Source organism: Pseudopodoces humilis, chromosome 3 (genome assembly GCF_049639895.1).
Source record: "Pseudopodoces humilis isolate 2021_Gansu_Grassland_sample_001 chromosome 3, ASM4963989v1, whole genome shotgun sequence".
Lineage (NCBI taxonomy): Eukaryota > Metazoa > Chordata > Aves > Passeriformes > Paridae > Pseudopodoces > Pseudopodoces humilis.
Window position 1 is genome coordinate 68,017,828 of NC_142202.1, and position 16,625 is coordinate 68,034,452.

The 16,625-nt window shown below is 37.3% G+C and overlaps 1 protein-coding gene across 3 annotated transcripts in view; it reads left to right on the forward strand.

The window, feature by feature from the left end:
- The window catches only part of LAMA4 (laminin subunit alpha 4), a 101,530-nt gene that overhangs the window by 83,627 nt on the left and 1,278 nt on the right, over positions 1 to 16,625 (forward strand). For 2 of the 3 annotated variants that reach the window (XM_005518284.3, XM_014263594.2), the window contains exons 29-38: positions 675 to 839; positions 1,536 to 1,689; positions 2,380 to 2,570; positions 4,098 to 4,287; positions 5,015 to 5,170; positions 5,986 to 6,145; positions 7,176 to 7,306; positions 10,044 to 10,137; positions 11,108 to 11,227; positions 12,671 to 15,841. In XM_005518284.3, coding sequence (XP_005518341.2) covers positions 675 to 839; positions 1,536 to 1,689; positions 2,380 to 2,570; positions 4,098 to 4,287; positions 5,015 to 5,170; positions 5,986 to 6,145; positions 7,176 to 7,306; positions 10,044 to 10,137; positions 11,108 to 11,227; positions 12,671 to 12,816 — 1,507 coding nt within the window. In that variant the 3' untranslated portion in view covers positions 12,817 to 15,841. Of the gene's footprint in view, positions 1 to 674; positions 840 to 1,535; positions 1,690 to 2,379; positions 2,571 to 4,097; positions 4,288 to 5,014; positions 5,171 to 5,985; positions 6,146 to 7,175; positions 7,307 to 10,043; positions 10,138 to 11,107; positions 11,228 to 12,670; positions 15,842 to 16,625 lie in introns of those variants that run through there. The other variant, XR_015772159.1, reaches the window with a different exon arrangement.

Consider the following 16,625-nt stretch of genomic DNA (forward strand, 5'->3'; position numbering starts at 1 on the left):
TTTAAGAATCTTGCCTATGAGAAACAAGAATTCTTACTTTCCTAATGGAAATAAAGGTTTGTACTTGTGACTTCTGACATCCAAGAATCATAGTTTGAAAAGCTGAAGACGTGAAAAGGTGCCTTGGAACAACCTTGGGGATTGTCATGTTTCCCTGCGTTTGCAAAACAAATCAATGTCTGATACTCAGTTTCTTATTAAAGCCAGAGAATCATTCCTGACTTCTGCAACAATTAGTAGGTTGCAAAATCAGATTAGGTAAAAAGCATTGTATAAACTCAAAAACCAATGCACTGCAAGGAAAGAGAAGGAAAAAGGGATAGAGGCATAAATAATTAGCTTGGATTAAATGTGCTTGGATCTTATTTTACCCAAATGTTGGCTCCATCCCTTCATCAGCAATCCCCTAGTTTATCTTTCTTCACTGTACTATTTTGGACATCACGATTAACTGCAGGGTAATATTAAATCCATAGGCCTCTGTTCACAACTTTGCCAATGCACTGCTACTTATTGCACAGTTGAAAGAAAAAGGTCCTCTCATGCCTTTGAGCACTACCATTGAGTGATGTATGCACTGAGTGGAACATTTTGGGTGCATGTAATGTGCTGTCTGACCATGGGCACTAACATTTCCAAAGCTAGCCTGCAAAATGGATGCTTTGCCTTTGCAGGTATGAGCTGACTGTTGATGACAAGAAACAGAGCAAGAAGAACCCAGCAAAGGACAGAGCAGGGAAAAGCCCAGACAGCATCAAAAAGTTTTATTTTGGTGGCTCTCCCCTCAGAACACAGCAAGCCAACTTCACTGGCTGCATAAGCAACGCCTACTTCACTAGGTGAGTAACATCCTCCCAAACACATTAACAGGCAGTCACTGCTCTGCCTGACAGCTTGGATAGTAGCTCATGAGAAGTGATTTATTGTCACAATAAAAATTCCTGTCTCATTTCGTGAGGCTAGACAGCATGTGTGAATAAGATTCTTACCTTATTTGCCGTGGAATCTGTTGGCACAGATCTGCTAGGTTAAGATGTTGTTAAGGTGGGAATAACTTGATGAAACAAGCTCTCAGCACTGCACCTGCTAATGCTGCTGGTGCAATGAATAATTTGCATAGCTGTAATTTACGTTTATATTATATAGCTTTCAGGTCTGCCTTTTGAAACTAAATTATATAAAGGCATTTCATGGAAGCTAGGGAAGTTAGGACTTCCATGCAAAAATGGCCATAATGTGTTTATTTTAATTGCTTTATGAAATGTTCTTACATAGATTTTAAAGTTGAATTTGATGCTGCAGATTGACTCTCTCTGTTTATGCCAGCATATATAAAACAGGCAGATGTAGTATAGGCTGTCCTCATTACCCATACATTGGCTGATCAATCTGTACTTTATCCATGATCCAAGAATGAAAAACAGCCTATTCAAATATAATATAAACTATAAATTTACAATTCTGAGATTTTTATGCAGACAATTCTAATACTTGGGAAAAAAACCTGTTCTTGTCATCTCCTCTTTGAAACACAGGCTGGATCAAGAGGTTGAAGTGGAAGATTTCCAGAAGTACTCTGAGAAGGTTCAGGCATCTTTGTATGGATGCCCTGTTGAATCTCCTCCAGTTGCTCTTCTCCATAAGAAAGGAAAAAACTCATCAAAAGCCAAAGGAAACCGTAACAAAAAGGTCTGCTACAAATTGCTCAAGTACCACCCTAGAATTTTTCAAAATTCTCCGAATTATGGATCTAAAATGCATAAAGACAATGTCACATATATGAACAGGATCTTGTTCCTTTATATATTCCATCACTGGAAATTATAGTACTGACACTATCTATCTGGCCTACACTTAGATCATTCTCTTTTGCTAAAACTCTGAAATAAAATACCTGACTTCTTCAAAGCAGTACTTCAGAAACAAGCCTTTTTGATTTCTTCTGTATTCTAAAGGCAACAGGCTTGCTTCTGCTCTCTTCTACTTCTGTATGGCTCTTTACTGGGTACAATTAGCACACATTAATATAAATGGGGAAAAAACCTTCCTCCAGCATGCAGAATTTTTAGTCCAAGCATATCCTCTCAAGCTTATAATATAGCTGATATCACCAAAAGCAAAGAGAAAAAGATTTAATTAGGAAAACTGCAAAAAAAATTTAATTGTAATTATGTTAGCTACACAGGCATTTTGTTGATCCCTTCTTCTGTCCTATATCAGCATTTATAGTAGATCTGTTCAAGGAAAATTTGACTTAGAAACAATCCTATTGTATTTATGTAGGGAAACAATATATTATTAGTTCATATATAAATGATACTGTTTTATTATGTCCAATCTTAGCTAAAAATTCTGGTTAATAGTTCTTTTTCTGTGAAGGTGGGAAGAGATAAAGACAAGATTTCACAGCCTTCATCTGGCCTGAAAAAACTGTATCAAGTGAATTTTCAAAGAGAGCCGCAGTGCCACTTGCCAATGAATCCCAAGGCAACTGAACATGCCTATCAATTTGGAGGAACAGCAAACAGCCGGCAAGAATTTGATCACATACCAAAGGATTTCAGTCAAAGGTAAAGTTACTTTAGAAATAAAAATTAAATGTGCTGGGTAGGAGAAAGATGTATTTTAATTTTTTTTTTTTTTTAAAGGAACACATTTCTGCTATTATCTGGTTTTTTTCCTTTATATCTTAGGCTAAATTTTGTGTAGAGCATGTTGTTAGGTTATATTAAAAGGTGCTTCAGTTGAGTAAGAACAAAACATAGACTGTTCCCAGTTTCATCCCTCTTGTGGAATCTTCATCTGCATTTCATATTAACAAAATGTGTCTCCTTGCCTATTTGTGTGAAGTTTTTGAGGATGTTAGTTCTATACAAGCAATGCACAATAATCAATCTCTTTACACAAGAGGTAAAGGCATTAAAGCAGAAAGGAAGCAGTAACATGCTGAGTGGACCTTGTCAGTAGTTTAATGTTTAGGAGTCTTCACAGTGCAGTAGGATATAAAGCTATGAAAACCTTGTCCAATTCAAGCCATAATGAAAATCTAAGTAATAATGAGTCCAGATACTGTTGGCATTTGATATTCATGCTCCCACAGAATATGTCATACAATGTTCAAAATCCAACAAGGATTTTGATTTAATACTTTCCATTACAGACTATAAATTCAGCAACACAGCACTTCCTGGAAGCATACCAGACCACTAACTCAGAAAAAAGAATGTTCTTTTCTGATTTAAATTAAAAAATCATTATGTTCATTTTAATTCAACAGTGTTTTACTTAGTGCAATTCTGATGGTACCCATATGAAGGGAAAACACAGATTCTAATATCTTCATCCCACCTTCATTCCTACAATACATATTTATTTGCCAAATGTTATTAAAGCTTTGTTATTGTAATGTTCATTTTTAAAAACCAATGAGTTGTGTCTTTTAAAAACAACTGATATTGGCAAGGGGCTGAGTGTCTGTGGAACGCACACACACATATCATCAGGAATATGTAGATTCTTGAGAAAACATGAAGAACAGAAACTAGGTTAGACCTGACATCAGAAGAAGCAGGAATCAGTTCTGGCACTGTCCTACAGCAATACAGCTTTGCCGTGTTTTAAACTGTAAGTAGTAATAGAAATCACTCAAGAAATTTTCACTGTGGCAATGTCAAACCAACAATGGTATAATTTCCATGTTGTCTTGGACTTCACAAGGAACTACAAGGAAGGGGAAGCTTCAATCAAGTCTGGAATAACATTAAACATTACACCTCCGTGACATCACACTTAAAAATTCCCCCAACACTGCTGTTTAACATGAAAGGAAATGTAGAGTCAGATTTTGGTGGTCTGCATTGAACTTACTCACTCCAGAGATTTTAATTTTTGAAACCAAATTCCTTGCCAGGCAGCTTCTTCTCCAACTTTGACTTCTGCTCAAAAAACCATCACAGAATGCTTCTCAGAAGCACCTCTTCCATAAAGGAGATGAATATTTCTTTCGATGAAAAGAAAATCTCATCTTCCTCTGCCTGATGCTTGATTTAAATCAAACGTATCTGGTTTGATGTTAATATTGTGTTTTTATGTGCCAGAGCTCAGTTCTCTATCAGTCTGAAAACTCACTCATCTCATGGAATGATTTTCTACATTTCGGATGAAAAAGAGACCAACTTCATGGCCCTTTTCGTTGCTCATGGACGACTCATTTTTATGTTTAATGCTGGTCACCAGAAGATAAGGATTAAGAGCCAAGAGAAATACAATGATGGTCTGTGGCACAACGTAAGTAAAAGAAAGCAATCATTATGGTGGCACATGCTGTCAAGTAAAGACACTGCTCATGTGACAGCTCAGGGATTTTTCATTCATGTATTCATAAACACACCTATGTGTTGAGAAACTTCCATCAGTATTTTTAGATCTTCCATGAAGCATTTTATTAAGTCATTAACTAGGGACAGGAAAGTGAGTCAGTTATAAAAATTCAGCAATCCCCAACATTAACAGCTGAACAGAAATAAAGGAAATAAGCAGAACAGTAAGGCAATTAAGAGTTAAATGAAAATGAAAAGACAATTTTAGGAGTCAAGGTGAATTTCCCTCTTTAGTTATGTCTCTCTCCTCATTAACTACAGAGGAAGTCTGCAGTTACTAAACTACTGACTTGGGTATTTAAGTGTTGAAAGCAGGTTGGATGAATCCATACCATAAAACTAATGAGGACTGTGAAAATGCTAACAGTGATAAGTAGATCTCAGAAGACTTTATGACACCTTAATTACCTCTGTCTTGTACACTAAAATTTAAGGAAGGCAGCAGTTTTACTATCTAACCTTTATATGAATATGAAAAAAGAGAGTTGTCCAGCAAAGAATACGGGCAGTTAGCAAAACAGGCTTGTACAGTATCACTCACACATTCTCTTCCCAAATATCTCATCTTCCACTGCACAGCAGTGATACCTTAACAGAGGAAAGTAATCTTCCACATTTTTTTCTTCCCTTCCTAGGTGATATTTATTAGAGGCAAAAATATTGGTCGCTTGATAATTGATGGTCTCCGAGTACTAGAAGAATCTTTTGATGGGAATGCGAATACTTGGCAAGTCACTGAACCACTCTATATTGGAGGTGTAGCTCCCGGAAAAGCTGTAAAAAACATCCAGGTAAAGCAGACCTCTATGTACAGACCCCACACCTCTCTGTAAAGAATACAAAAGCTGGCTGTAGGGATGAGAGCAGACAAAAGCTTATTAAGATCTTGACCCTCATCCTGCTGAGGAGCAGGCAGCTCAGTTTGTGTATAGAGCAAATCTCCCACAGGGCTGGGCTGGTGGTATGGGTTAGGTTTCCATAGCCTTGCAGCAGCAGCTGGGGAAACAATGGTCTATAAGGAACGAAAAAATCCTAGTGACATCCAAAATTAGATGAGATAAGGAACGTTAGGCAAGATCAATTTCACCCTGAGGTCTGAGAATGAGTTTTGGAGATATTTTTATGTTCTTCTAGTACCTACCTCTGTTTTAAGACAATACCTAGAGGTCAGGATTCTGTTCTACAGCTAGGTACAGAAGTATACAGAAAGGAGTGTTAAGCCAAAAATGAATATAACAGTCTCTTTCAAGGTAATCTTTAGTGTTATGTGCCTAACAAGATTGATAAACTATTCTGAAAAAGTAGACCCCTGTCTTGCCTTGAGGCTATGAGGCATAAGTATAGCACTGCTTTGTCCTAGTTGTGCTTTGTTTCTCACAGTTCAGTAAGGACTGTTTGAGACCCTGAAGTCATCAAAAAGACATGAGAGGCTATGAGAATCATTTTGCTTCTTCCCTTGTCTGGAAATTGTTTTTTAGTTCAAAACTGATGCCCCAGACAATCACAGCCTTATAGCTTATAAACAAGTAAAAATAAGGACAGAAGAATCTATTTCCTTGACAAGCAGTTTATTTACTAATCAAGGCTTTTTTTTTTTACCCCTCAGATTAACTCTGTCTACAGCTTTAGTGGTTGTCTCAGCAACTTACAGCTCAATGGAAGATCACTTACTTCAGCTTCACAGACATTTAGTGTAACACCTTGCTATGAAGGCCCATCAGAAGCAGGAACATACTTTTCATCACAAGGAGGATATGTTGTCCTTGGTAATTTACTCCTATACAAATGTATCCCAAAATAGGACTGTAGTATTCACTGTGCTTCAGAATGGCATTTTTCATTAAAGGGTGTGGTAATTTCTGAGGCTGTGAGCTGTAAGGATTATCAGAAACAGATCACTCTTGTGGTAAGCAGATGATATTGACAGGTCACAATGTCACCGTTAAACTTATCAAGTTGTTACATAAACACATCTGTATGTGTGTATTTCAAATAATAAGAATAATTTTAATAAGGGAATAATTTTAATAAGGGAACAGACCAATATGCTAAAAATTATTATGGAAGTCAACATGTCCAAAACCAAATACATCATCAAATGGCCATCCCTTATTTTTTTAATTAATAAACAACATGTGATTAAAAAATCCTGCAGAAAGGCTTTCTGCATGTCTTGATGCAGAACAGCATGACAGAATACATCTTTTCTGTCATTTAGGCCTGTTGTGTTCCAGGAAGAGTTTTATGAGGTTGTTTTGGTCACATAGGCTCTGATTTGAACAAGAAAGGAAACTGCACAACCCTGTTCACTGGCAGCACCAAGAAGAATCAGACAAGTGTTTCTAATTTGATCCCTAGCCTGTCACCAGTTTGAAAAAGGGAGTTTCTCCTATTGAATCATCAAAGCTCAAGTGAACTCTGACTCACTCAATAATGACTGCTGAGCGTCTAGGAAATTGCACAATAAGAAACTGCCAAAAATACAGATCATTTACTTTCTGCTGTCCATTTCATTGCTAAGAAATATTTTTAAGCAAAATATATTTTTTAAATAATGAGAAAAGTAAATAAACCTTTATTAGTACTCCAAACAAACACAATCAAAACAAAAGTTGAAACAGGTCATTGACAGTACACCATGCTATGTGTATCTCACATTTCCATATCTCACATTTCAATAGTTTTAAAGACAAATAAAATCCACCCTGATTTTGGTGTTCTACTTTGACTTTGAATAAATGTCCAGTATCATCACTAAATCACTACAAAAAGAATGTTTTTCTTTTTACTTCACAGATGAGTCCTTCAGTTTAGGCCTGAAATTTGAAGTTGTTTTTGAAATACGTCCCCGAAGCAGCTCAGGAATCCTACTGCATGGTCATAGTGTGAATGGAGAGTACCTGAATATGCACATGAGAAATGGACAGGTATGAAGAAGGTCACATCTCCTCCACTGCCTTGACTCGTTTCTCTTCCACCTACTTGGGCTTTTCTACTGGCAGATTTTGTCTTACAAATCTGCTATTAACTGATTCTCATTTCTCTCTTAAATACAATAACTGCTCAGATTAGGCAAACCAAATATTTATTTTAAAATACTAAAAATAATACTTGAAACAAGATCAGATCTTTACTAATACAAGCCTCATGTATTTTGTTATCAGCTGAAAAGAAGCAAAAGCAGTGATTCTTTGGCACTGTTCTTTCACCCACACATTAAAAATGTATCACAGTTACAAGTAAGGTAACTATCAATAAATTATTATTTCTTATTTCTTAAGAGGTAAGTCTGAGTTACACTCAGTCTCTTCTTTCTTTATCACATATATATATCATTGAAAGAGTGAGGGAAAGGAAAAGTTCTCATTGTTGGCCTGATTTCTACAGGCTCTGGATTTCAAATGAAGGAGAGAGGTTTGAAATCAACTCACCAGATAGTTGCTGCTATTGCTATTCTTTTATTGTGTTCATTGATAAAATCTGGATCTCTTCATGCTACTCATTGCACACATACAGTAATAAATCTCAGTCTTAAGTGAACAACACAAGCAAATCTTTAGAGCAAAGGAAATCTTGGCAGTTTTTTTGGTCTTTCCTGCAGAGGAGAAACTCAGGGCACAGTCAAGAGACTAAGCAGTGTGAATATCCTTCAATCACTGCAATGCTCCTGTCAATCAAAGTGGAAGGGTATTTAAGTGAGGCTGGCTGTACCTCAGTTAGAAATGCAACACCTGAGGAAACACTCTCACCTCTTCTGCAAGAGCAGGCACCTACAGCAGAGTGACTGAGTAAACAGTTTAACATCATGATTCGTCCTGTCCTAAACTGTATCTCTAATTAGGTGACTAAATGAGATGTTTTTCAGATAATTTTTTTTTTTTTTTTATATTGGCTAGAGAGAACAGGTGCTTCAGTTAGGCACCTAACTTTTGACAGATTAGGTAAGATGAAGCCCATTCTTACCCCTGTATCTAGTCCTTGGTGAACTAACAGAGAATTTCTTAAGTACATTGCACTTATTTGTATCATGCCACACTTAAAATTTGTGTTTGTGCAGAACTGATCCAGTATAGCACTTCTTATGTAAAGTTCTAACCAAAGGTCTGGATGTCCAATAATCTGTCTGGTTTCCCCAACTGTACCTACTAGTCTAACAAAAGGTACTGCTTCACATCTCACTTCCTGTATATGCAATTCATAAACAAAATTCACCCTGGAAAAGCAGCTCATCCCTGCTGGTCACTGCAGTAGTTCAGAACCTTCTTAGTAAAGATCTGTGTTTCTTTAGCATTAACTATCTGCTCTCTTTGAATGCATTACAAAAGACCTGTTTTGTGAAAACCGTTTTGCTGGACAAGTAAGATCAGCAACTTTAATTTATTTTTTAAATGTACACATCTCTATCAGTACAGATTGTCTGGGTGATTTATTAAGGAGTCACTTTCTCCCATGATTCTTTATTTGCTTAAATCTATACATTTTGTCCAAACATGAATAAAAGAGAACATGAGGATCATTTTAATTGTGTTGGTTGATGCCCTTCTGGAAAAAAAGATTTAATATATCTTTGTTATAACTGTATCCAAACAGAGACCCTCTAGATTTAAATATAAGTTTTTTCACTGTGAGAGACTATTTACAAGGGCATGTAGTGAAAGAATAAGGAGGATTGGCTTCAAACTGATAGTAGATTTAGATTAGATATTAGGAGGAAATTCTTTACTGTGAGGGTGGTGAGGCACTGGAACAAGTTACCCAGGAAAGCTGTGGATGCTCCATCCCATTAAATGTTGAAGACTGGGTTGGATGTGACTCTGAGCAACCTGATCTCATGAAAGGTGTTCCCATCCATGGCAGAGGGGTTGGAACAAGACAATTTTTACTGTCCCTTCCAATCCAAACCGTTCTATGATTCTATGATTTTCGGTCAACACAGTGTCAGCATAATCAGGGACTACTTCAACATTTAAAAAGCCTGAATGGTTGGACTCTGAGTGTGGAGTTCTCTGCCAATCACTACCAGGAATCTCATGTCCCACAGCAGGGGCACAACACTGTTTTGCTGTTGCTGGAACATTTCCATGCAAAGAGATTATTAATCCATTAACTAAAGCAGAGGTGCAAAATTCAGAATTAGGTTCACTTTCTAGCTCTGCCAGAGACTTACTTCTGAATAAGTAACTTAAAAGTCATTCTTGAATTTGCCATATATTCCTTTCTCATATCTTTTCTGCTTGTTTATACTTGGATTTACTTGGATTTTTCATGACTGTTTTCCTTATTAAGTGGCTAGCAAGATGCCAAAAACATCATCTGATGCCTCTAAACACTAATTTACCACACAGGAAATTACAGAGTAGAGGTACTAGTAAATGACTAAAATTATCTCTTTTTTTTTTTTTTTTTTAACTCTTCTTTGAAATAATTAGGAATGTCTCAGAACTATTGAATCTAAACAATTAAAAAAAAAGAAAACAAAAACCCAAATTTGGATTTAAAAGGTACTTTATTTTGAAGAATTTAATAAAGTTATGTTTTCCTTTCTCTTGGATAGTTCACATGTTTTGAGTGGGGAATACAACATTATTACAACAGATAGGTTGAAGACAGATAAAAAGATAAAATTAGGGGGATTACAGTGATAAATACCTTATTTTTCCTCAGGTTACTGTGAAACTGAATAATGGAATCAGGGATTTTTCAACTTCAGTGACGCTGAAACAGAGTCTCTGCGATGGCAGGTGGCATCGAATTGCAGGTCAGTAAAAGGTGATCATCCCCTAAGTAACAGAGCCCATTTCTTGCTCCCCAGATATCCATCTCCATGGGCTAGAACACTGGCAATGCAGAAGTATTTTTACTTCTTTTCACCTTCCAAGATCCAAGTTTGTGTGAAAGACACAGTCTTACTTATCCCTCAGACACAAAACTGTAGAGCTTCCTGGGAGTGCAAGCACAAGTTCCTACAAAGACAGGAAAAACAAACAAAGACAGAAGCTCCTTGTTCAAAGAACAGAAAGCAGCCTAGCTGAAATGCTGGCTACCTTTCCTAATTCACATAGCAGATTATATTCTTCCCTTCCCAATGAGAGATGAACTAAGTTGATAGAATGCAGTAAGCACAAGTATAATGCTACTCTTAAAAGTCAAATAAAAAGACAGATGTGGGGAACCTTTTGCTCACAATAGAGAGATATCTACAGCTGGACTTTGCCTCTGTGCCAGACATCCTTCTTTCCTGGTTTTGAAAGTCAGAAAGAACTTCTAAACCCTGGATTTTAAACTCCCTCATCTTCCTGTCTAAATGCTGACTAAGGATGTCTTCCACTATCATTGCAGAAGACATCTGCACCCTTTCCACAAGCATTCTGGTTTCCATCTGAAGGAAATCCAGGAACAAGAAAGGAAGAAGCCTCACTGTATTCTAATACATCCCTGATTGGGAGTGATTGGTCAGTTTTTCTAAGCCACAAGCTACTGTATGCTCATAACCTGGAGCCTGAACACTGCCAGCAGTGATCAAGAGCCCCACTCAAAAGCATCCTTGCTACCACTGTATATTCCGTTGGCCCTGCTCTATAGCAGAATCTGCTCACAAACTGTTACTAATGGCTCACACCCAATCTAGCAAACACTAAAACAGCTACTCACACCAAACTGATAATTCCTGTCTGTCATAAAAAACTCATGTGCTACTTCTTGCTGATCCCTGTTCCTTCTCCTTTCAGTTATTAGAGACGCAAATGTGGTGCAGCTGGACGTAGACTCTGAAGTCAACCATGTGGTAGGGCCACTAAATCCAAAGGCAACTGACCACAGGGAGCCAGTGTTTATTGGAGGTGTACCAGGTATGCTTTTGATATCTTTGTGGTACATTGTTCTCAGATTTCAACCCAGTTTCCAGAGAAAGTATAAAGACTAAGTTTTCATCTCAAAAAAGAACAAAATATGTAAACAACCTGGTAAAATTCAAAGGCTCAAGAGCTGAACAGAAATATTCTGCCTCAAGTTCTCAAAGAACAAGATGTGCTGTTTCATTGAAATTAAAACATTCACAGCTGCTGGAGGGTAAGGTATGGATTCTGTAGAAAAGTTATCCAACTACAAAAAAGATTTCTTTTTTCTATCTTTCTTTCCCATATGGGCTTACTGGTTTTTTAAGAAGTGATTTATTTATTTATGGGATTGGAAACTCACTGTCACTGTAACTGGAGTCCCAAGGCTTAGTTGCTGTAGGCTTCTTTCCTCTTCTTCAAGCAACAGCATCTTTGAACACAAGACAGAACATGGAGATTATTTTTCTTACTAGGGGTTACTGTTAGACAGAATTCTTCTCCTGTGTATTTGTGACTCACAGACCATCTGTGTAGCATGGGCCAAGATTACTACATTTCCTTCCCTTATTCAACAGACAGAGGTACTCCGTTGGGGTTCATATGCAAACTGTAATCAACACTACGTGATTCAATTTTTAAGTCAATTCCAGTACATTTCTCATTGAGAACATGTAGCATTATTTCTCTGAGCCTTGCATGTCAATCATTAACAGCTCTAACTACAAAATTCATTATAATGCTTGTCTTGGATTAGAGGCTTGAGTGTGTGGTGTTCACATCCATCCCACAGTACCAGGAGGTAAAATCAGCCAAAAGGGAATAATAAAATCTGTGCACAGATGCCTGCTCACTCTTTAAATCCAAACTGGAATTTTATTAGGACAGAACTCTTCCCAGAGAGGCAATATAAAGGGGTAATTGCAAATGCTGTTCTGCTTCATAATAGAGCTTTCTATTTCTACATTAATTATAGAATAATAAACCAATGCCATACATTGGCTCTATAATGCTATTATCAGCCTGGCACAGGAAACTCTTACACAGAACTTCACAACAACAAATAAGATACAATACTAAATAATGCTATGTAGATACAGCCAACTGAATGCAAACTAACAAATCACACACAGATGACAATACATGTGATGTTAAATTACAAAAACAGACACTGGGACTCATCTACTCTGTTACTTAAAAGAAAATGTAGTTGTCAAAACATGCAAAATTGTGTCTCTATTGATAATACAGTATCGAGAGTTTTACATAACTGTAGACAACTAACCATACTTTAATGGCCTCTAGGACACTGGCAGTTGGCCAATAGTTTTAAAAGAAGATTCAGAAGACCTGCACTTAGTAGCAAAGTTAAAAGATCCTGCCACCAAACTGATTATTTTGCCCATAATGAGCTCTAAATTTTTTATTTATTTATTTATTTTAATCTCCTTCTTCCAGAGTCTCTGCTAACATCAAGCCTGACTACACGCAATTCCTTCATTGGCTGCATTCGTAACTTCATGATTGATGAAAAGCCAGTGAGTTTTAGTAAGGCAGCTTTGGTTAGTGGTGCTGTAAGCATTAACACCTGTCCAGCAGCCTGAGAGTGCACTGCATCTATTCTGAAAAGCTCCTTAGACCACAGAAAGAAAAATAGAACTAAAGAAACCGTGTTCAGCAAGACAAGAAGAATGAAAATATCACAGCTACGCCTACAGAAAGCTGGAAGGGGAGGGGTCACATACTTACATGAAAACAAAAATCACTGAAGAATAAAAGCTGTTGCTCCTGCACTTCTCTTAATATACCACAAGAGTGAGCTTTACCATTTCTTATAGTGTATGTGTGGCCAGTCTGTTACATGAAAATATAAGATTATAAAAATAATTAAAATTATATTAAATATGTTACTTTCAAAATAGATCCTCTACATAATTTCATTTCATATCTTAGTCACCCTTTGTTCCACAGGAAAAGATCTGATAATGCACATTAAAGAATAAAGCTAGATAATAGATTTACATTGCAAATACAGTATATTTTTAATTTTCCATTCAACTCATTTATATTGTCCTCAAATAAAATGGGGGGAAGAGAGTATACTAATTATGTTAGCTTACAAGCAATGAAAAATTAAAATTTTTATTTCACTTCTAGACTTCATGGATATGTTCTACCACAATATGAAGAAAGGATGTATATCTTTTAAGACAGATGCTTTATATATATGCTCATTTACCTAAACTAGGTAATTTTAGAGTAATGCTTGCCTTAGAGACAATTCCAAATTTCAAGTTTTTTTCTGAATTTTTAATGCACTTACATACAAACACAGCACCAAATTCACAATTTCATTGTGATCTCATTTGCACTAATGTTACACAAGTAAACATGAAGTGTAGAAAGCAGAATCAGTCACAGTTTCAGGTGACTCCCTTACCATACAAAAATATCACTTCCCTGCGCAACTCCTGTAGGACTTCAGTTTACAGCAGTAATCCTCAAACAAGGAACATGTTCCTTTGGAAGATATGCTGCTGCAGAGGAACCAAGAGTGAAACGGGAAGATGTAAAAAGAAAGCAAAGGGCTGCAAATCCAAGCTCTGTTACAATCATAGAAGTCAATAGTAGGGTTCAACTCACAGTAGGCTTGCACACCAAATAGACACAAGTCACTTGCAAAACTTAGTCCCTTCAGTCATCACCTACAAGGAATAAAATCCATTTAGCTTTCTTTTCTTAAAAGAATAAAATAATGTTATAGAAAGTTTTATGGTTGCTGAGCAAATTATTGTTGGAACCAACTCAAACCATGACCAGCTGCAAAGCAGGAAACTATGAAATGCAAAAATAAAGGACAACACTCTAGAGACTCAAAATGAATGAGAATTCATCTGGAAAACACACAAATGAAAACTGGAATCCAAAGATCTTGAAAACATGGACAGATGGAAGAACCACCAGAATAAGACGCATATGTAAGCGCTAATCAGCAGCTTCCCTACTACTCTCAGTAGGGTGAAAAAGGGGGTTTGACACACTGCAGCAGACTTAGCTTTCTCCAGATAAAGAACTGCAACCTCTGGGTACACAGGCACAGGAACTCTCCAGCAGCTGGGACCCCATCACAGACTCTCCACTTGTCTCTGGAGTCCAGTGATGGATGGTAAGTGAACACTGTGTGGCTCCAGTAGCCACTGCCTCTCCTTTCACCAGCCTTGTCAGCTCTGCTTATACTTTCAGCCCCATTCCTGTTCTGTTTGCCTTCTCCTGAACACATCCCCTTTTCTCCTCCCTGCAGCTCTCAGGCAATATGCTCCAAAGACTGATTCCCTTTCCAACTCTAAGCTTACAGATGCCCCCTTCACACGGGAGTGATATATAGACCCTTCTTTTCATCACTCCAAAGCCCACTGTTCATACTTGAGAAGCAAGCAGTAAAAGTATCCCTCTGCAGTCTCTCTGGATCAGGCGTGGATCCCTAAATCCAGTTGCCTTCAAATGCCATCTTTGTCTCAGTCACCAAAACCAGTATGCTGGCTCAGCTTTTTCCTGCTCCTAGCTACTACGCAGAAATGGAACAGAAAATGTAGGGCTTTTGCTTCTGGAATTTTTTTTACTAGTGGTGTTGAGGACAAATATCCTCAGATCAGTGAGCTGGGTTCCCAGTAGTTACAGAGGCCATGGATGGTGTCAGGGTAGTGCAGCTGAGAGCAGGGGTAAAAAAGGAAGTCTCTTTCATCCTAGTGCCAGTGAGTGATTGGCTCAAAAAAGCTTATGACACCACAACCTGAGCTAAGCTTCCTCAGGCCCTGGTCTCCAGGACCCTGTTGCTGGAGAGAAAAGAACAGCAGATTCCCTGCTTAGATAGGTTGGTTACAAGGATTACTGAAATTCCTTTTGAGTTGCCTGCAGCTGCTCAGCAGAGATAGCCAGGAATAGCAAATGCTTGTGCCCTCTAAGAGCATCAGAGTTTAGTGAATGCTGGTATTAAGTGGGGCATTGTATGTTAACTGGTACATACACGCTCGGAATGTTTTTCTGTCTCACACCTACTTCAAACCAAAGCGTATTTTCTCACATCCACATCCAAGTTCTGTGAATAAACAGTATTTCTCTTAGCCATATTTGCTGCAATATGATTTGGTTTCGTTCTGTGGATTTACATTTAAGAATGACTTTTTTTGATTTAATCAGTCCTTTGCATACTTTATATATGGAAAACTAAAAATACATTAAAACAGTATGTGAATAAAAACCAATTAAAAATCATAAACTGCTACTATTCAATTTACTTCTCTTTATCACCAGCTAATCAAACACACCACTATTCTGGAGAGTGTCTTCCTCAATTTTCCCTTCTAGGCTCCAGAGGTGTGGGTTTTCCCTCTGCAGAATAGGGATTCCAAAGAAAAACACTATAAACCAGAGGATATTGCAGACTCAGGAGAGAGCAGAAAATAATGCAAATTTCCCTGCCCCCAACATCCACATAGACCTTAAAATTACCATTTCATATGCGCCAAAGAAAGCCAGTATGTGATGCATTACATTGCACATACCTCTGCATTCATTTCAAGGCTGCTGGTGTCTAAGAGAAGGGAACTGCCTAAGCAGAAATCTTCCCAGAATTCGTCTCCTGTATCTATCTTTAAAATTATAGCTTCAAAGTACAAAACCCTTCATCTACAAAGATTTGGGAAAAACCTTAAAGTTCTGAACTACATTGTCAGATTCACCATTTCCATTTCCATTTCCATTTCTAACATGAATATAAGTATCTAAATTCTGCAGAAAGCCTACAAAAAATGAGCACTGACCCAAGATTATAACTTTTCCCTGCCACCGTCAAGGTTTTAATAAGTGTTGTTATAGCCATTACCTAAATCAGGGCCACAACTACACTGTTACTGTATCCCAAAATATTCTGAAATTGGACATTTGCATGACTATATAAGAAAGAAACCGTTTTCAAGATCAAATGCTCAGGAAACTGCTTCAAAATAGAGGATTTAAATGGGATCATGGACCCCTCTATCTCTTGCATCTCAAGATGTGTAGAGAACACCCTTCTCCTCAAGAATCCAGAGTATGGACAACAGCCTGAGTAGAAAAATGAAAGATGGAAGTGTTACAAGCTTAACAGTAATTTCTCAAAATACAATTCTTAATTTAAAAAAAAACTCTAAGAAACAAAAAAATGTAATAAAATAAATTAAAATTACAAGCCAACAAACCTTCATATGTGAACTAAGACCTGATATAAATCAAAGGATAACATCAGTTCAAATTCCAGTGTATTCTCCCTACAGCAGCACGTGGCCTAAATAGTCAAATGACTGTTATTAAAAAGATGCGGAAAGCATAGCACACATATTTAACTTGTGATGTACTTTTGGCTCTTGTTACAGCA